The 21,871-nt window shown below is 39.2% G+C and overlaps 1 protein-coding gene across 1 annotated transcript in view; it reads left to right on the plus strand.

Moving 5' to 3' along the window:
* Positions 1 to 21,871, plus strand: part of LOC311291139 (uncharacterized protein) — a gene marked incomplete at its 3' end in the record, with an annotated part of 311,624 nt that overhangs the window by 72,943 nt on the left and 216,810 nt on the right. The window contains exons 23-27 of the mRNA XM_084410012.1: positions 8,815 to 8,985; positions 9,152 to 9,325; positions 9,461 to 9,634; positions 9,849 to 10,022; positions 10,276 to 10,410. Of these exons, the coding sequence (XP_084266138.1) occupies positions 8,815 to 8,985; positions 9,152 to 9,325; positions 9,461 to 9,634; positions 9,849 to 10,022; positions 10,276 to 10,410 (828 nt within the window). The remainder of the gene's footprint in view (positions 1 to 8,814; positions 8,986 to 9,151; positions 9,326 to 9,460; positions 9,635 to 9,848; positions 10,023 to 10,275; positions 10,411 to 21,871) is intronic.

Below are 21,871 nucleotides of genomic sequence, written 5' to 3' on the forward strand. Positions count from 1 at the left end.
ATATATATTAGTGGTGGGCATAGATTAATTTTTTTAATCTAGATTAATCTCACTGTAATCTTAGAATTAATCTAGATTAATCTAGATTAAAATGGCTCATTTGAATTCTGCCGAAGGCATTCAGAATATGTGTGCTACCCAAATAATGACTAAAGGGCACGTGTTTCTTAAATACAAAGTGACATTTAAAAGAACTTGTGAAGAAATGCCAGAGATTTTTTTTTTTTTTTTTTAACTAACATAAAGTGTGATTTTTTTTTTTTTTTTTTTTTTTTTTTTTACTTTGAGCAATGATGGAGCTATTAATAGACTCTTCTTATGAGCATATAAAACAAAACAGCTCCTTGGAAAAAAATGAAATGTAGCCTAATATTGTAGTAGCCTAGTTATAAACAAAGGTCTATTTTTAGTTCAGATTAACATTTGAGGGCAGCAGTTTTATTCATAATGTCAAAATAAAACTGACGTGATGTTACTTGAAAGCATTATAGCCTACTATTCCTGCCAAACTTCCATGGATGCAGCTACAGTACCGTAAATCCATGGTAAATGTTGCAGATCTGTGGACACTGGATAGTTCATTCATGGCACAATGTTTCTTCCTGGTTTCCACGCACTGTTTGATCCGTTAATAACGGAGAAATGTGAATGTTTCTCACTAGATCTCGCAGCGATGTTATTACTTAAGTAGCGAATTCAAATGATTTATTTACTGGATCTCTTAGCGCTGTGTAGTAACAGTGTCGCTTGATCAAGATCGGCTCGCGCTGCTTTGGTCCAAACTGATAAACAACGGTCCGTCAACCACACAATAACGAGTAGCTCTGTTTCGTTCCGCTTACATTACGTTTGCCATTTGATGTCGGACAATGTTGTGGTCGCGCCGGCGTCTCTTACATTATGAGCGCGCTTGCCACGCGCGACCCGCCTACATTTGAAATAACAAAATTTGGTCGGCAGGAAAAATGGTCCAACAAATCGTTCGGTTTGAAAATGCGTACCGAACACCGAACCGAATCCGCGCTAAAATATCAAGGTGAAAGTCATCATAGCTTGCGTAGTAGGACCAGCTCCCAACCCAACTTTGATCGATGTAGTTGATGAATCGTTACACCCCTAATATATATATATATATATATATATATATATTAGTGGTGGGCCGTTATCGGCGTTAATGTGCTGCGTTAACATGAGACTCTTTTATCGGGCGATAAAAAAAATATCGCCCGATAAAAGAGTCTCATGTTAACGCAGCACATTAACGCCGATAACGGCCCACCACTAATATATATATATATATATATATATATATATATATATATTAGGGGTGTAACGATTCATCAACTACATTGATGTATCGATTTATATTCTTACGATCCAACTGGATCGATATGTGCTCGGCAAGTTGGCCTTCCGGACGACATATATCGATCTAATATCGTTTTAAAAGGTAATGAATCGATTGTATCGATACTAGGAAATAGCGCATTGGATTTAAGCACGTTAGACTTTATATGGATGTTTTTTCTTTGCACATTTAATGATAAAGGCGTTAAACGTGACTTGATTCAGTCTGCCTATCTGTGTCGTCGTCGCCATGCGTGACGCGCCAGCAGCAGCGCGTCCCGCGACAACAGTCAAGCAGCGCAAAGTCTCTCACCTCAGAAAAACGGACTTTCCTGTCCTCTCAGCCGCTATAGGCTACTGCAGGAGCGCGCACTCTTCAACTGCACGCGCAAATGCGGCGGAGCGCGCTGTATCACTTCACTAAAGTCATACGAGAATGCAACGTCGTAAATTAGTAAGTTAAGAAATAAAAGTAAAATACCAATAAATTACGTTATTGGTACGCCATGTGTGTTGCTATTTATCAGGAGCAGTTTCCATGTTTCTTTACCAGTGCTTCTAAGTATTGTGTATCACCATGGTAGCCTAATTGTTGTTTGTTTCCATAACAAAATGCCACTTACTGGTTATTTTGTATATTTTTATATGACTGTGGTGGCTCATACCAAGATTGTATTAACAAAAACTAGTTTGGGACTGCTATTTAATAGCTTAACCTCGCAGTGCCTACTGTCTATCAGTATTTGTCATATTCTTAAATTTTTTTTGTTAAGTAAAGGGGGACAGAACTTGTGTGTCAACAATTTTTGTGTAAACAAATGTATTATAATAGGCTTATATAATTCCTAAAAAGGTGGGTCGCAGCTTGATGACCATGGGGAAATGTGGGTCCCATAGCCAAACTATTCAAAACATCATTCAATGTTGTGATAATCGTAATTAATAATCACAATTACAATTTCAAGGGAATAATCAACAATTATCATTTTTGTCATAATCGTTCATTCCTACCTATTAAAATAAAATGTGAATGCATTTGACATTAATTTGTGTTTTACTTGTTTGTTTATATCCATAATTAATTGATACCTGATTCACTTACAATAATTTTTGGCTAAAAAGTCACTGAATCGATTTCAAGTCACTGAATCGTTTCGGATCGTATCGTTCTAAATGAACCAATATCGTCCTTGAATCGTATCGACAACCATGAATCGTGAATCGAATCGAATCGTTGTTAAAACGAATCGTTACACCCCTAATATATATATATATATATGTGTGTGTGTGTGTGTATATATATATATATATATATATATATATATATATATATATTTACATTTAGCAGACGCTTTTGTCCAAAGCGACTAAAGTGCTTAAGTGCTCACGGAAGAGATGGGTTTTCAGTTGTCTTTTGAATGTTTCCAGGGATTCTGCACTCCGGATGAGGGTGGGGAGAGCATTCCACCAGCATGGAACTGTGAATGAGAATGTTCTGGAGAGTGATTTTGTGGCTCTCTGTAATGGAACCACGAGACGTCTCTCGTTGACCGATCGTAGGCTTCTGGTAGGGGTGTGGACTCGTAGGAGTGAGTGGAAGTAGGGGGGAGCTGAGCCTGTGATAGATCTGTAAGCAAGCATCAATGCCTTGAACTTGATGCGAGCAGCGAGAGGTAGCCAGTGCAGAGAGATGAACAGAGGAGTGACGTGGGCCCTTTTGGGCTCGTTGAAAACAAGACGAGCTGCAGCATTCTGAATCATTTGTAGAGGTTTTGTTGCACATGATGGAAGTCCAGCCAGAAGAGCATTGCATTAGTCAAGCCTAGAGATGACCAGGGCCTGGACGAGAAGTTGTGTTGCATGCTCAGTTAGGAAAGGCCTGATCTTCCTGATGTTGTGCAGTGCAAACCTGCATGATCGAGCTGTCTTTGAAATGTGATCTGTGAAGGTCAGCTGGTCATCAAATATTACTCCAAGATTTCTGACCGACCTTGATGGAGTGATTGATGATGAATCTAGCTGGATAGTGAAGTCGTGTTGTAGAGATGGATTGGCAGGGAGGACGAGAAGCTCAGTCTTTGCCAGGTTGAGCTGCGGGTGATGTTCCTTCATCCATGCTGATATGTCCGCCAGACAGCTTGAGATCCATGCAGCTACTGTGGGATCATCTGGTTGAAATGAGAGGAAGAGCTGTGTGCCATCAGCATAGCAGTGGTAGGAGAAACCATGTGCCTGTATGATGTGTCCCAGTGATGTGGTGTAGATGGAGAAGAGCAAGGGTCCAAGAACTGAACCCTGAGGAACCCCTGTGGTCAGCTGATGTGCTTCGGATACCTCGCCTCTCCATGTGACCCTGAAGGACCTACCTGTGAGATAGGACTCAAACCAGTAGAGGGCAGTTCCTGTGATGCCCAGTGATGAGAGGGTGGACATAATGATCTGATGATTTTAGGAATAAGGAAGGTAGGAAGCAGCTTTTACGATCCGTAGGGCTTCTGTGACCGACAGTAATGCAGTCTCAGTTGAATGCCCTTTCTTGAAGCCAGATTGGTTGACATCCAGCTGGTTGTTCAGAGACTAGAAGGATGTTAACTTGGTTGAAAACAGCTCTTTCAAGTGTTTTCGCAATGAATGGTAGGAGAGAGATAGGTCTGTAATTCTCTACAAATGATGTGTTTAGTGTTGTTTTTTTAAGCATTGGAGTTACCCGAGCCTGCCTGAATGCGGTAGGGAAAGTGCTAGTATGGAGGGATGAGTTGATGTGAGTGCTGGTAGAAGTGTGGGAGAGATGGCTTGTAGAAGGTGTGAGGGGATGGGGTCTAGAGGGCAGCTGGTAGGATGACTGGAGAGGAGAAGTTAAGATACTTCTTCCTCGGTTAGCAGAGAGGAGGAGGAGAGAGGGTTATTGGCTTCTGGAAGGGGTCGGTCTGGGTTCCTGTGTGTGTGGAGCTGAGAACTGACTGCTGATAGTTGTTGTTTTGTTGGTGAAGAAGTTAGCAAAATCGTCAGCAGTTAACGAGGAGGTGGGTGGTGGTGGAGGTGGACAGAGGAGAGAGTTGAATGTCTTGAAGAGTGATCGTGCGTTGGAGGAGCTGTTGATCTTGTTGTGGAAGTATGAAGATTTTGCAGCATGAACATCAGCAGAAAAGGAAGAGAGATTTATACATACTCAGGTCAGATGTGTCTTTTGATTTGCGGCATTTCCTCTCGGCTGCCCTGAGTTCGGTCCGGTGTTCACGAAGAACCTCAGATAACCAGGGGTTAGAGGGAGTAGCGCGTGCAGGCCTGGAGGAGAGAGGGCAGATATTGTCTAGAGAAGAAGTTAGAGTGGAGCATATGGTATCCGTTGCGGCATTCACATCCAGAGATGAGAATTGTGAGAGTGAGGGAAGAGAAGATGACACGGCAGAGGAAAGATGGGAGGGAGAAAGTGAGCGCAGGTTTCGTCTGAAAGTGACTGGTGGGGTGGTTGGTGGTGCACAGGTAGGGAGTTGTAGACTGAAAGTAATGAGGAAATGATCTGAAACATGGAGAGGTCTCACCAGAATGTTGTCTGTGATGCAGTTGCGTGTGTAAACCAGGTCCAGTTGGTTGCCTGATTTGTGAGTACCTGTGGTGAGTCGTTTGAGATCGAAAGAGGCTAGGAGAGAGATGAAGTCTGTTGCATGCGGCTTTTCGAGAGGAATGTTGAAGTCACCAAAGACAACAAGTGGGGTGCCGTCCTCAGGGAAAGAGGACAGCAGCACATTCAGCTCGTCTACAAAGTTTCCCAGTTGACCTGGGGGGCGATTAATGACTACAATATGGATCTTATTGGGAGTTGTAAGTGTAATAGCATGATATTCAAACGAGTTGTTGTTGCATAGAGAAGAGAGCGCTGAGTATTTCCAATTGTTAGAAATGAGAAGCCCTGTACCCCCACCCCTCCCAGACTGGCGAGGGGAGTGAGAGAAAGAGAAATTGCTAGAGAGAGCAGCGGGGGTTGCTGAGTCTTCTGGACGAATCCAGGTCTCAGTCAAGCCCAAGATACTAAGAGTAGAATGAGATGCAAAGGCTGGAATAAAGTCAGCTTTATTGACTGCTGACTGACAATTCCATAGACCCACGGAAAGAGAGAGAGGTGTGTGTGAGGATGAGAGAATGGGACGCAGATTGGCAGTATTGCGCTGCCTTCTGTGCGTAATGAAAGGTCGTTGCTGAGAGATAACAGGAATGTATTGAAAGCACATGTTGAGTAAGGGGAAAATAAGATAAAAGTGGGAAAGGAAAGGGAGAAGGAGATACTTAAGTGCCTTTCTGGTGTCCTTGCTCGGTGGAGTCGCGCAGGTAGAGTCGATGGTCTTTACCTGAGTCGGTCTTCACACGAGGGCTGAACGCTTCCGCTGACGCTTCCGCAACAGCGCGCAAACTACATAGATATAATGTTTTCACCGCTTGAGTGAGGACAGCTGTCTCGGCCAGCAATTAAGCAAATAAATCGAAAATGGCCCAAATCGAAACTAGCTGCTAGGAGGCAATACTTAAGTCGGAACGCGTCTAAATAAAATAAAATGAAAAAGGTAAAAATGAAAAATGAAAAATAAGCAGAGCATTGAAGATAGGCTTACCTTGAGTCAAATAGAACACTGAATAACAGGAGAACTGGGTATTTCAGAAGAAACCACTAGTGCGCTCTTGCCATCTCACCTACTGACTGCTTGTCCCGCTTGTGTATGTATATATATATATATATATATATATATATATATATATATATATATATATATATATATATATACACAGTATATATTTTGTCCTCACAATCTTTAGTTCCCTCTCAGTGACATACCAGACTGAAAGGCTCATTATGCAGCTCATTATGCAGGTCATTGTCTTCTCAGGTGTGAACCACATCATTATTCATGATCATTCACGCCCCCATGCCCCCATATTGCCTTTCTAAATAAAAAGTGTCTTACAAAATTTAAATCAATATATTCTTTTATGTGAAAGTAGGTAGGATGATTTTCACATAATTTTCAAGCAAAAACTCTAGGCGACAACATCCATTTGTCAAAAGTCTTGTGGACACATATTTAGTATGTATTTTGTGGCGTTTTTTTCAGAGACTTCTTTTTTTTATAACCATGCATAAATGTTATTCTCTTAAAAATACAAACATGTATATACATGTTGCTCACTTATGGTAGCCCTGTTTGTGCTGAATACAGTGTAATGACACTTTTGCCATTAATATTGTAGCAACACTGGGTAGTACATTAAAATTAACTCAAATGATCTATAGGGAATTTTAATAATTAATCATAAATATGATTAATATATTGCATATTACAGTTACATTAAATTATCGAATTTGAAAATAGATCGATTGTAGGCTATACTGTATATGAATAATCAATTACAACGAATTATAATTCCTCATTCATACATCAATAGTCTTATTTCAGATTGATTTAAATGGGATAACCCTTAATGGAAATTAATGTGATTATCAAACAGTCGTTGTCCAGCAACGGCCGTAAGAATTAACCCATCAACTTCTCAATAAAGTTACCACTTCTTATAACCTCCAAGAAATATTAATCTTCTGGCCGTGAACATTAATTTTCCTGTGTTTATAAAATTAAACTACTCAACGTAGTAAATAATAAAAGCTTTTGTAGCTAGGATCGACATCTCATTGACTTTGTAATTACGAGCATTTAGACAGAAGCAGTCATGGATATAATTGTTTTAATAAATGCAAGACTACAGAATATACGGACTACACAATATACACGGATTATATGTCTATGTACATAACATACAGTTAAACAATACGACAAAACACATTACAAGAAGATGAATAACGAGTTACGATAGGATGAGAGAGTGAGGATGAGCGAGGGAAAGTGAAAGCAAAATGAACGATCAGAGTGAGAGAGAGAGAGAGAGAGAGAGAGAGAATTGAAGAAGAGCCTGGCAACTTATTACAAACAAAGAACCCTTTTGAGAGACACCTAGATTCAGCTTTAAAATATGTCAGATACTTGCAGTTTGAGGCACTCTTTTGTGGAGCTGAGAAAAAGGAATATGTGTGTGTTCCTTTTAGAGCTGAGATGCGTGTCCTGGTCTTCTTCCGGAGTTGTGTAGCGGGAAGATTTGAAGGTTCACTTGAGCGTACATTACCGAGAATGATTCAGGCTAAGTTCATTCAGCTCGTGAATGAACAGAGGCGAATAGGAAAACGAAACTAGACTATAGAAAACATACAAAGAAATAAAAGAGAAGAGAAGCAGGCCGAAGCCGGTCCGGACTTGGGTTTCCAGAGTTTCCGAAGGAGGGAGAAGAGAGAGAGAGAGTGTAAACTGAAGGTTCGGACTTTTAACAGTGTCCCGTGTACGCCTCCTTTTGCGTGGAGGACGAATCATCTTAGCGCATTTCGAGTGGAAGGTTTTCCTTTGTCCGGTTAGACACGCCCACTCGAATGAGTCATGATTGAGATCGAATTTGAGAAGATTTGCTCAAGTCATATGAAATGTGTCAAACGATACAAATTACTGCAATTGGTTATCGAAATTCACCTCCCTCAGGTAGAGAGGATCGCACAGGTATCAAAAACATTTGCAGTTCGATTAATGTCACAATAGGACATATATATGCTTTCCTATGGTTTATAAACACATCCTAACACAAGAAGGGATATAGTACGTTTTAGTGTGACTTTATGGGTAAAAAGTCCTTTTCTGTAGTGGGTTTCTGCATGTGTGTGTGTGTGTTAATGTGTGTGTTGGAATGTTGGCCGCGTTGCGCTTCCCATTGTCTCTCTTTGCAGAGGAACTGGGTGAGCTGCAGCTTTGGAGTCATAAAGTTTATGACCTCGTCCGAGGTCGGGTTACAAGACACTATTGGGGAACATTCTTCAAAAATACATTTCAGAGCCAAACACTCGAAGATCATACCTATATGATCAAAACAACACTAATTAAACATGCATACAGGAAGGTCAGGTACAAGTCTGAGTTACATACATTAAAAGGATATTTCTACCCTAAGTTACACACAAAGGATGTTTGTGTGTGTGTGTGTGTGTGTGTGTGGGGTGTCACATAGAAAGTTTCGTTATCTCTTTGGTGCAGAGAGGAAGGGGGTTTGGAATGCAGAACGTTGTTCTGTAGTGTATCTGGGGTGCTATAAAGTATCGGGGGGAGCCATAAAAGTTGCCACAAGCGCCGGCCTGACTGGAGCCGCCGTGTGATTTGTTTTTGGGAGTTCAGAGTGTGACAGCAAGAGGGAATGTGCATTTGTGTTTAGATTCAACGAGCCATGATTCATTCATTCTGAACCAATGAATGAATCAATGATCTGCTCATCCGCTACAATATGTTTATAAGCAACTGAAAAAAACACATATGTCAGGGCATGTCAAAACATCTCAAGGTTCAGTTAAGAATTTAATTGAATCCTGCTTTATCTTCCCTTCTCCAGGTTTTTAAATTCTGCTGCAGAGGAAGCCTGTCAGTTTGTGAATGGAGTTCTGGGTGAAAATCTGTTACTCCTGAGAGAACTGAATCTGAGTGAATGTGAACTAGGACCCTCAGGATTGAAGAAACTTGCTGCTGTACTGCAGGATAAACACTGTAAACTCAACACAATGATGTAAGTTTTATTATCATTGCAATAAAAATTTGTTTTATTATAATTGTGAACTTGCTCCTTATTGTATTATGTATATTTTGCAATGTCATCATCACTATCACCAGTAGTTGTCAACTCTTGGTAAATGTGTAGATAAAACTCCTAACTATGTTTTCTCTTTATTTAGTCTGAATAACAGCAAAATCACAGATGAAGATTGTCGTGTTCTGACTGAAGCTTTAAATTCAAACCCGTCAAATCTGACAGAGCTGAATCTGAGTGGGACTGAACTGAGAGACTCAGGAATGAAGATCTTCTCTGCGCTGTTCAAGAATGAACAGTGTCAACTGAAAAAGCTAAAGTAAGTAATTTAAAAAAAATCTTTTATAATGTAAAAATTTGTGGATAAAAGTAGTGATTACTAAAGCTACTAGCATGTATAATTGTATGCATATATACACCATTTTTATTTTTTGCTTTGTTCTGTCTTCTACAGGTTTAACTGCATCAGTATTACAGCAGAAGGTTGTTCTGTTCTGGCGTCAGCGTTTAATTTAAACCCTTCAAACCTGATAGAGCTGGAACTGAGTGAGAATAAACTAGGAAACTCTGGAGTAACAGAAGTCTCCACTCTACTGGGAAATTCACAGTGTACACTGCAGATACTCAGGTTTGAATTTAAACATGGGCAGAAATCTTATGTCAGTGATGTCACTTACAGAAATAAAAAATAAATGCATAAAAAAATATTGACAGACATGTGGCTTTTTAAGTACTGAGAATTATGAATATGATAATCCTGAAAAAGAAATCTTGTTTTTATTGAATTAGTTAATTGTTTGATTTACAAGACTTTATTCAATTGTTTTTAATTATTCCTCTAGACTTTCAGACTGCAGTATCAGTGAAGAAGGTTATAAAGCTCTGGCTTCAGCTCTGAGATCAAACCCTTCACACCTGATAGAGCTGGATCTCAGAGGAAATGATCCTGGACAATCAGGAGTGAAGGAGCTCGATGATCTACTACAGGATCTGAACTGTCAACTCAAGACACTGAGGTGAGTAGAGTACTATTAAAACAACACTCAATAATAGTCTTAATATCGTTTTTGCCAAAAGAGAATTCAACTGTCAAAAACACATTTATAAATTAGATTTTGAAAAGACTAAAGGCCCTTTCACAATCTTGAAACCCTAGGGTGAACCCTACAGAGCTCACAAGCACTAATCTAGTCCAGTGATCACTAAATGTTCAGTTGGTATCAAGTACTTTGTGTTTGTAAATTCTCCCTCTTCTGTTCATCATTTTAGGCTGCGTAAGTGTGGTCTGACAGAGGAAAGCTGTTCAGCTCTCGCTACAGTCCTGAGATCAAACTCCAGTCTGAAAGAGCTTGACATCAGCAACAATAATCTGCAGGATTCAGGAGTGAAGAAACTCCAGAACGGGTTAGGGAGTTCAATGAACCATTATTTTATTTTACTAATCACATTTAAAAAAAAACATTTTTTATGATTTACTACAGGATCAGAAGTATCAACTCAAGACAGTGAGGTGAGACATGATGAAAAAAAATAAAATAATAATGTACAGATTAGGGCTGCACCCTAGTAGTCAACGAGAAGAGGCTTAGTTGACCAAAATTGTATTAGTTGGTAAATCGCAGAAGAAAAAAAAACTCCACAGGAAGTGGCAAGTCACTTAGTCCACAACAGATAGATGATTATTGGCTGGTCCTTGTGGTAATTACTGTACCAGACCTGCCAACCTGTACGCATTTTGCATAGCGGATATGCATTTTGACCTCAAAGTACGCTGGTACGATTTTTCACTCTACGCAAAAACCTGGTGACGCCTCTGTGCACGCGCAGTCCTCAAATCAAGCAACAGCAAAAGAAGAAGAGTTCGACCAATCATAGCGCTGGGTTAATTTCCCAAATAGCAAGCGGGAATGATTGACAGATGCTTAAGGCCTATCATTAAAAAGAGACTGATAATCGACAGCAATAAAGAATCCTGCTCGATCCCCCTTCCACTTCCGCGGCCCACGGTCTGACTGAACTTGAACTTGAACTTAATCTGGATTCAATTATCACACGGGAGTGATCGCATGGATTATCTTAAAATACTTAAAATACTCCGTCATTCATTCATTCATGGTTACTCAGATAAGAGGAAGACTTCATCAGCCATGCAAATTATAAAATGCTCAAGTAATGCTGAACAATAAATCTAAATAAAATTGAAATCGCTATGGCTTAGTGATTATGAAAGTGCTGTGATTTGTGGATGACTGATAACAGGGTGTCCGCGCGGTAGTAAAAGGTAGTAAAAAGAATCTACCAAAATTAAGGCCCTTGAAAGGTAGTAAAAGGTAACAAACGCATTTTGACTTGGTAGTAAATTTTTCATCACCACCTCAATATATGAGTTTCCATTTTTTTGCTTAATATTTGTGTCTCCATATTTTAACTTCATCTAGCATAATTTAAAAATATATAACTTACGGTGCTAACAGGACCTGGCGGGCTCGACATTAACGCTTGTCCGCTTGTCTGGGACAAGTGGATTTTTTGAAGGGACAAGTAAAAGAGAATTTTACTTGCCCGACCGGACAAGTATCCTGATTAAACGTCAATAACAAAAAAATAAAAAATAACTAGGGAATCACTAAAATGAGAGAATGATTCTGATTGTATTATATTTATTGTAAGTTGCGATCGATAGTGGATAAGTATTACTGACGGTAACAAGGTTGCGCTGTTGAGGCTCGTGCAGCCTCTCGAGGAGAAATCGGAGAAATACAAACAAATGTAAACTCAGTTTAAACTCAGTTAACAACACACTGCCAGTGCCAAAATTCTAAATGTGTTTTAATATTTTTAACAAATGATACAGTTTAGCAACCTCACACGACGAGTGCTGTTTTCTTGAGTACCATCACGACTGAAAATGTGACATTGCTTTTGATACAACAGTTCAATAAACAGTTCAAACTAAGTCACTTACATTTTAGACACAATATTGACTGTTTTTGTTCTGTTTCAGCCGCAAAAATAGTTCCAAACAAAGATCACAGCAGAACCGTAACGCATCTCACAGCAACACTTAACCGTGTTTTCATTACTGAATGATTCAGCGTTTTGTACGAATTGGCCGAGTCAAAGACTATGCAGATTTAAATATATCAGAGCTGATTGAACACAAATGAGGATATTTCTTCAGAATAAATTATATTTACAGCACACACACACCAAAAAAATTCCGCACAAGCAACTTTTTTACTCGACAAGTGAATGACAGATTTACTTGTCCAAAGGACAAGCACATGAAAAGGCTTAATGTCGAGCCCTGAGTGAGTCGGAGTTGATAGCAATGACAAAGTGCCAAGGTTATTATTCACCTTATTAGGGCTAAGGGCTTTGGTTAGGATAACTCAAGGGCTAGGGTTAAGATAAGGACGACTGAAACTCGACTCGACACTAAAAAAAAAACAAAACATAATTGACAATGACAATACTTAATTATCACAATTAAACATTAGTGTACCTAATATGTATGATGGGTGTGACAGTGTCACACTTATACCTTATAGTAAGTAGTAAGTGGTGCTTTGCATTCTGCCGTGCTTATCGGGCCCAACAATGGAGATATTCTTCTTCCTACTTCTGACAATCGTGCTGAACATCGCTCGGGGTTTGTTTGTGAAGCCCGACAGGATCCAATACACAAGGGATTTTCTCCTGGGATTTAAATCAAGCAATTATGTGGTGGACCTAGATGCAACCTGGCTATTAAGTTGCGGAGAGTTTGATTGTTTTGACTTTTTAGTCGATGACAATGCTCCGATACAAAGTTTTAGGCGTCCGGTTACACCTGGTAAACAAATCAGGAAGAGAGGGAAACGGGGCGGAGTGCGGCAACGACTAAGAAAATTAATGGTAAAGAAACGTCTTCCCCTACCAACGATACTGCTGGCTAATGTCCAGTCCTTAAGGAATAAGACTGATGAACTGCAAACGTGTATGGCCTCTTTGCGCGAGTTCAGGGACGCTTGTGTGATGGCTTTCACTGAGACGTGGCTGTCTGACACTGACCTGGATTCTACCGTGAACATTGATGGTTATGGGGTTCCGATCCGTTTGGACCGTGACCCGGAGATGACGGGGAAGTGTCACGGCGGGGGTGTTTGCCTGTACATCAATCCAAAGTGGTGCAACGGCGCCACTGTGCGCGAACGGATTTGTTTACCGGACATCGAGCTGTTGTCGGTGTCTGTTAGACCATTCTATCTGCCGAGGGAATTTCCCCAAATATTTCTGACAGTAGTGTACATCCACCCAAGAGCAGATATAAAATCCGCTTCTGATGTCATCTTTTCAGTAGCTCAAAAACTACAATCTATTTCTCCTAATGCTCCGTGCTGCTTTCTTGGTGATTTTAATCATGTCAACTGTAAAAAGTCGCTGAGCAGTTTCACCTAGTATGTCACCTGTCCCACTCGGGGGAACAGACTATTGGATCTCTGCTATGGCTCTTATCAAGGGAGCCTATAAGTCTGTTGCAGGTCCTCCTTTAGGATTTTCGGACCATAATGTGGTGCATCTTTTGCCCACATACAGACCTGTGCTACATAGAGACAAAGTGCAGGCACGTGTGGTACAGGTGTGGAACGAGGAGAGCACTTTGGCCCTACAGGGCTGTTTTGACTGTACCGACTGGTCTGTTTTTCAAGACTCATCCAACAACATTGATGAACTGACTGATGCAGTATGCAGTTACATCTCTTTCTGTGTGGACAGTGTGATCCCAACTAAGACAGTTGTTTCCTATCCTAATAATAAGCCCTGGATATCCAAAGAACTGAAACATCTGTTAAGGGAAAAGAGGACTGTTTTTAATAGTGGTGACAAAAGTGCATATGCTGCAATTAGGAAGGTTGTGCGAGCTGAAATAGTAAAGGCTAAACTTCAGTATAAAAGGAAAATTGAGTCTAAATTCTGTGAGTCTGATCTCAGATCTGTGTGGAATGGAATGAAACTAAAGACAGGTCTACACAAAGGCACTAGCACTGGGTCATTAAATGGTTTTGATTCTGATGAGCAGCTAGCAAATGAATTAAATAGTTTTTATGAGATTTTCTAACAGTGATTTTAGTGAAAAAATCAGTCACATGTGTGATAACTAATTATTTAAACAAACTAATGTTAGGAAAAGTCCTGGCCCTGACAATATCAGTGGTCGAGTCCTTAAGTCTTGTGCTGGTCAGTTAAGTGAGATCTTTAAAGTGATTTTCACTCAGTCACTTCAGACGCAAACAGTGCCAAAGATTTGGAAACATTCTACAATTATTCCTGTAGCTAAGTGTAAGAACCCCAAGGTCTTAAATGACTTTCGACCTGTAGCTCTCACCTCACTGGTGATGAAGACTTTTGAGAAGTTGATTAAGCAGGAGTTACTGAAGCAGGTAGAGGAGCAGTTAGACCCTCTCCAGTTTGCTTACAGGGCTAGTAGAGGTGTTGAGGATGCAATACTTACATTGTTAAATTCCCTTTATCAACATCTGGAATCCTCAAAAACTCATGCGAGGCTCCTCTTTATTGATTTTTCTTCAGCATTTAATACCATTCAGCCCTTCTTGTTGGCTGAGAAACTTCAGTCTCTTTTTAAGTTGTAAAGCGCTTTGAGTACCTAGAAAAGCGCTATATAAATGTAACGAATAAATAAGTTGAACTCTAATTTAATTGGCTGGATACTGGATTTTCTGTCGAACAGGTCGCAGTGTGTTAGGGTAAATGGTGTTTTATCCTCAAAAGCCCTTACCTCCACAGGCTCTCCGCAGGGCTGTGTTCTTTCACCTTTGCTTTTTATTCTATATACAAGTGACTGTAGGAGTAAAGGCCATTGCACACTGAGTCAGAAATTTTCGTATGCGTTTTTTCGTGTTCGTCAGCCTTAAGTCACGCACAGAAACCTTGCACACTGAGTCCGATGCGTATTTATTAAACCTTTGCGGAAAAAAACGCAAAAAATACAAAATGGATTCGTCAAGCAGTGAGGATGATTTAGTTGCCCTCTTTCTTCTTAAAAAGAGAAAAAGAAAGAGGAAATATTGGGTCCATACAATCCTGAGATTGCGCCGAGAGGAAGGAGAGTTTCACCTCCTTATCAAGGAGTTGCGAAATTATCCCGAGCGATTCAAAATTTACCTCAGAATGTCAGTGGAACAGTTTGATGCTTTGCTAGCGATACTGGAGCCACATATTAAAAAGAAGACCACCAATTTCCGTGAACCAATCGATCCTGAACAGAGACTGGCAGTATGCAGGGACGGACTGACAATCTGTGCGTTCTGGAATAGTCCAGAACGGCCGTCCAACCGAGGGCCGTCGGCACAAAAAAAGTCTAATAAAGCATTATGAACAGCCAACAGCAGGGGCACTAATACGATCACTTATACACTACGTGTAAAAAAAACGTGGTAGGCTATCATTTTGCACCTTTTCAACTAAACTTTTCAATTTGCACTTTTGCCTCTACAAAATTACCCAACTCTCTTTGATTAGGCTATACACTGTCATTTGCGTTGTGTATGAGAAACATCAAAATGCTCTAAAAGCGGAACAAAACTTGTTTGATCTGAGCAGCGCAGAGCATTATCAGCTCGGCCCAAAAAACAGCGATCGCGACCAAAGCAGTGCGGGCTGATCTCGATCACACGAACATTATTACACAGAGCTGCACGTTCCACTGAGAGAAGCAGTTCAATTCAGCGCAGAATTCTCTATCTCTCGTATAAACACACAGATGACATTGTGATTTAAGCTTGTAAAAAGCCAGATGAAACAGCGCTGATATTCTCAACATATTGATGCAAAAAACAGGCGAAACATTGTTCCAAGAATAAATCAGTTAGAAAACCTTTCACTCCACAACATTAACTGTAGTAAAACAAACTTTTTTGGCAGAAATGTGCCTGTATATATTCATATTAAAAATTATGTTATATTAATATAGTCATGTATAAATGTACTGTATTAAATGTAATGCAGTAATGTTTTTATTTAGAAGTTATGGCAGTTTATTTATTTATTTTTGCATTTATATTTATACTAAATGTTTGGACTACTGTTTTTGATAACACATACAATAGGTTTATAGAAAAATCAACAAAAAAATCAAGAAATATTTTCATAATTTTTCAGGGATTGTTTATTTAAAAAAAAAAATTTTTAAAGGCTTGTAAGTCTAAACCAGAATATCAAGATATTTTATTATTTTGCATATGATGGTGAAAAGTAAAAAAGCACCACCATGTTATATGTATAATAAATATTTGAGTATAACAAACAAAATCCCTTCTAGATTATTTTATCCCTTGAGGTAGGGGATAAAAAGGCACACAAAAAGGTTGGAGACCCCTGGTATATAGTATGTTTTATAATTACAAGTTTGTGTAATTTGGGGTTTCTGTAGCCAGTGACATTTCATTATTTGTATTTTATGGCATTGTACATTTTTTGTTTTTATTTGAAGGCTGAGGCTTCATTAATAAACACAACCCCAATTATCATCATTGTTTTGAGATGTTACTTGCTGTGAATACCTTGTCTGATAGGCTACAGTATTATGGCATAGTATCAGGACATCCTGGCTAGTGTCTGTCGCACACGGCTGGAGACGAATGGCCGGATGATGGGCCTATTTGGGAGAAAGTCCAGGGCTGTTTTTTAGCCCCAGTCCGTCCCTGGCAGTATGTCTAAGGTATGGGCACACACACACACGGCCGGCGGAAGCGCTGTCAGACAGAACAGCTGGGCATGTCAAAACAGGTAATATTTTATTCAGTGTCTTTGTAATCCGCATTTTGTTTTTGATACAGTACTTGTGCTGCAAGACGAAGTGTATCAACTTGTCAGACGCCATGGATTTGGTCGTTCGCTTGTACGGTGGCTCTGAATTGTCAAAAAACCTCTCAAAATACTGGCTGTGGATGCGAAAAACGCTGAAAATCGAATCCGATCCGAATTTTTTTTATTACGGACGAAACTTTCGTAGACAGTGTGCAAGCGTGATTGACATAACGTGAGGTCGAATTTTTTTTTTAATGTGCGAAAATTTCGGATGCGAATTTCGGACTCAGTGTGCAATGGTATGAGAATAGGCACTGTGTGAAATTTGCAGATGATACTGTCATAGTGAGCCTTTTGAATAATGATGAGGATGGGCATGGCCCTGTAGTTGATGATTTTATTGCGTGGTGTGACAACTTCTATCTGTCTATTAACGTTTCCAAGACAAAGGATATGATTATTGATTTTCGTAGATTACAGCACAATGTTTCACAAACTGATAAACAGGTCCGGGGTAAGGCTAACCAAATTTTAAATTGTTCTGATCACCCACTTTTTGGGGAGTTTAATTAGCTCCCCTCAGGTCGCCGTTTTAGGTTACCCATGTTAAGAACCAGACGTGCCAGGGATTCTTTTATTCCTGTGGCTATTAGGAACCTGAATTCACTTAGGTGATATCTTATGAATTTTTTATATATTTTTTTTTTTTATTTTTTTTATTGTTTATTATGACATACTGACCGTGTATTGTATTGGTTTCTGTCATTGGTTCTGGGGAAGGAGTGTCTCCATTGATGTGTGTCCTGTGTTGTGTTGTGTTGTTGGCATCTGGTGGTGCTCTTATTCTGTTTTTGTTTTTAGATATCCTGTTGCACACTAAATTTCCTTTCTAAGGATAAATAAAGTGGAACTTGAAACGGAGCGACAGACGGCGTGCCACAGACATCGGCGCCATCTCTTCTCCAACAGGAAGCCAACAATCCAATGATTGAGTGTTTGAGAGAGCTTGAATGAATCAAATGATTCAAAATACATGTCAATCATCATGTATTTGTCAATTTTTTTTTTTATAAAACTCTACTGGATACCCATCCGGCCCTGGACATTTACCATTTTGCATAGAGGTAACAGCTCGAGTGAGTTCTTCTATAGTGATAGGTTCTTCCAAATGGGCAGCAGAATCGACAGTGGGTGTGTTCAGTTTGCTAGAAAAGACATCAAAAGCAAGGGGGTTATCAGTTTGTTCAGATGTATATAGGGAAGGGGTGGGCGATATAGCCTCAAAATTATATCACGATATTTCAAGAATATTTGCAATAATGATATTTTTTTTTTTTTTATTACATTTATCTCACCTAAATGTTTGCTCACTCATTGAGCAAAGTAACCGACTGTTCAGACATAACCGACTGTTTACGAATATACTAACCATGACCAGAATTTTTACACAATTTTGCGTGTTTTTCCCCCCGTTACAGCGATATAATCCGCGAAAAATAACTTTTGTTACTCGGCTTTACTGTAGGCTATGTATGCACGCATTGCAAACATCTCTCAGAGAGCGCGCGAGAGTACTGAATAGTTTAAAATCGCAAATGTTTAAACTGATAAGACTTAAAAAGAAGTGAAAATGATAAACTTTAGTTACGATGCAAATGACAAAAGACAATTCTGTCATGTCCTGACTGCTAAACACAAGAGTGTGGTATCGACGATTGACTTGTGCAACCCATTTTGAGAGCGAGAGAGAGAGAAGACGCGGCACCGCTGAACAATCACGCGGTTGTAAAAAAAAAGTTTTAAAATTATTGATTTGATTTTATAATCTGTATGGATTCATTTAGGCTACTACTACAATGTACATGCTAAAATGAATCAATGTTTGTGGGTGAATTTCCCGCATTATAAGTGGTAGACCTGCGGGAATTATTAAAATACTATTGAAGTAGCTCCTTTTTAGGTACTAAATCGTCATTGGAGGCTGACTTGCTGCTCTCGCGCTCAGACAGGTGTTGTTGTTGTGCGTGCTAGGGAACGTAATGCGCCATACGTCATTGCGTCGCTATATCAGTGATATCGCAATATGACACTTTTTTTTATCATGTAAAAATTTATACCGGTATTATCGTGGACGGTATAATATGGCACACCCCTAATATAGGGAAATAAAATATTCTTTAAAATTATCATTAATTAGCTGGGGGTTTGTTGTTACCCCTGATGAAGTTTGAATCTGAGGAATGAGATGTGTGGATGAATCTTGTCAAAATGTCACAAAGCGTTTTGAGATTGTTTTGAATGAAATGTTGAAGTTTATAATTAAGTGTTTTGGCACACCATGACGAGTGGCGCTATGCATTGTTCTGAAATCGGGTTTTATTCTGGCATGTTGAATTAGTGTTCGACAAACACGGCGGCACGTTCATTTGAATGAAGAGTGCTTCTCGCTCATGTGAGCGAACACACATTGGAAGGTTTGGGCATTTCGCAACGAGTAAAGTCATGGGCAAGTGGTAGAACTTACGTTTCGATCATTTAGATGGCATGGGTTCAAATCCCGAACCATCTTGGACTATTGAAATTTTTAAATTAGCCTATTAATGCATTTTATAGCCTATTATTGATGCAGATAGATCTGTCTAGTTCTAAAACTCTGTTACACCATAGTTTTTTGCTTATATTTATGAAATAAAATTACCATGCATTTCCATTTTACACTAAGGAACAAATATTATACAATGACTTTAATTCTGCCTATAATAATTCCAATCGTAATTTCAAAAGCAGTTCTGTAAAAAAAAAAAAAAAAAATATATATATATATATATATATATATATATATATATATATATATAGTGGCGCTTTGCATTGTTTGAAAGTCGGCTTTCATCCTGGCATGTTGAATTAGTGTTCGACAAACGCGGCGGTGCGTTCATTTGGATTTATTTTTCTCTTAACAGCTAAAATAACTTAATAGGCTACTCTGTAGTTTTTCGGTCATACAGATAAGAGTAGAGTAGCTACATCGTTCAAAACTGTAAACTTTGATTCATATTAGGCTAACGACAAAAGTTTGTCGGTCGTCTCTGTCTCCGGGAACTGCGCATCACAAAAATGAACCGAAAGCCACTTGCCTCAGCTCAGTCACGATACGAAATTAATCGGCTATGTCTAAAGCCTGATTATGTAATCCATATGAAACCGAGAGGTACAGAGGATCTACTCAAACATGTTTAGCTATCATGTGAGCGCTTCCCAATGAGGAAAGGACAAGGAAAGGGTGAAAATCTCGCTCTAATTAAATGTAGGCTTAATTACCCTATATTAAATTGAAAAAACAGCTCAAATAAATGTATTTGTCAATGTTGTGATATTGTTTCAGTCAAGTTCATAATTATTCTATAAATGTTATTTAGTTTAACAGCAGCACGAAGCACTGTGGTTCGAGATTTATTTGAATAAATAAAAAAAATAAAAAAATTGTATTCACAAATCACACCCTGGTTGTAAGGATTCAAAGATCCCTGTGGAATTTAAATATTGAGTTGAACATTTTGTTCATGACAACAAATGAACATGCGTTTGAAGATTGTATTTAGTTTTGCTTGGAAAAAGCTGGCCCGAACTGAAGTAGCGTTTTAATTCTTCAATTATTGAAATAGGCCTAATTAAATATTTAGTAATAAACATTTATGGTAGAAATATAACTACATAGTCTAAATTATTTAATTCCTTCATTATCAACACTTGAATAGCCTATAGAGACAGAGCGTATTTAGGCCACGCCCACACCCGGGGGGAAAACAATCCAACCGTCTCCATTGACTTTGCATTGCGAGAGGCTGCCTCCTTGTCATTTCTTGCTTCTAACAAAAGACAGAAAAATGCCTAAAAGCTGCTGTGTGACAAGGTGTACAGCAAACAAGCTAAGAAACCCAGAAATAAGTTTTTATTAGCTCTCGACCCCAAAAAACGAGTGTTTTAGGACATAAAAGTGGATACAGGCAGTTGAGACAGAGCGTCACGTGTCTCATTACTCTGAGAACTAACGTACGGCCGCTGGAGGAGACCGTAATCGGCAACACAGGATAGTTTATCTTACAGAAATATAATATATAAAACTGACATTTGGATATTTGACTCACCAGTGACCAAATGTTTAACTTACTGCACACGTAGTGTATTTTTAGTGCATACTGAGTGTCAGGATCCCACAATTTACCCATTCGTTCCAGCCTGTATCCACTTTTATGTCCTCAAACGCTCGTTTTTTGGGGTCGACAGCTTATGAAAACTTATTTCTGGGTTTCTTAGCTTGTTTGCTGTACACCTTGTCACATAGAAGCTTTTAGGAATTATTCTGTCTTTTGTTAAAAGCAAGAAATGACAAGGAGGAAGCCTCTCGCAATGCAAAGTCAATGGAGACGGTTGGACTGTTTCCCCCCCCGGTGGGCGTGGTCTTCAGATTATGACGCGTTGCGCTCTGTCTCTATTGCTAATGTCTAGAATAGCGATTAAGTGTGAATTGCAAACTCTTTGTTTTGTTTTGCAAACTCAGATAGCCTGTGGGGGGTTTGGAGAAGGCAGTATAGTTGCTTTATCATGGGGGTGCATGACAAGAGGTGTTAATGTTCCGTCTTTCATATGGAGAGTGTCGGATAGCCAGCCTGATGAGCAGGCAAAGGCAAAATTCTTTTAAGGATAATTCTCAAAATCTCCAAAAGTCCATATGTAGGCCCTATATCTTATTAAATTATAAATATTGTAGTTTTATTGATTGTATTTAAAGGTTTTCCACACACAATTTCAATTTAGCAGATACTAGGGATGTCAATTTTCACAAATTCCCATGATCGATCGTCATTTAAATTAACGATCAATTCATCGATTAATCGTTAGCCTTAATACTGCGATATGCGTCTACTGCAGTAGCTATGGCCAACAGCATGACAGGGTCTGCAAATGCTGCTCAAAACGCTACTGTATGTTCCTCACCAAATCAATGAGAATGGTTTTAAATATAAATAAAGGGCTAGTAGGATTGTAAAATGTTTCG

The sequence above is a fragment of the Rutilus rutilus genome, assembly GCF_951802725.1.
Source record: "Rutilus rutilus genome assembly, chromosome: 5".
NCBI classification, from domain to species: domain Eukaryota; kingdom Metazoa; phylum Chordata; class Actinopteri; order Cypriniformes; family Leuciscidae; genus Rutilus; species Rutilus rutilus.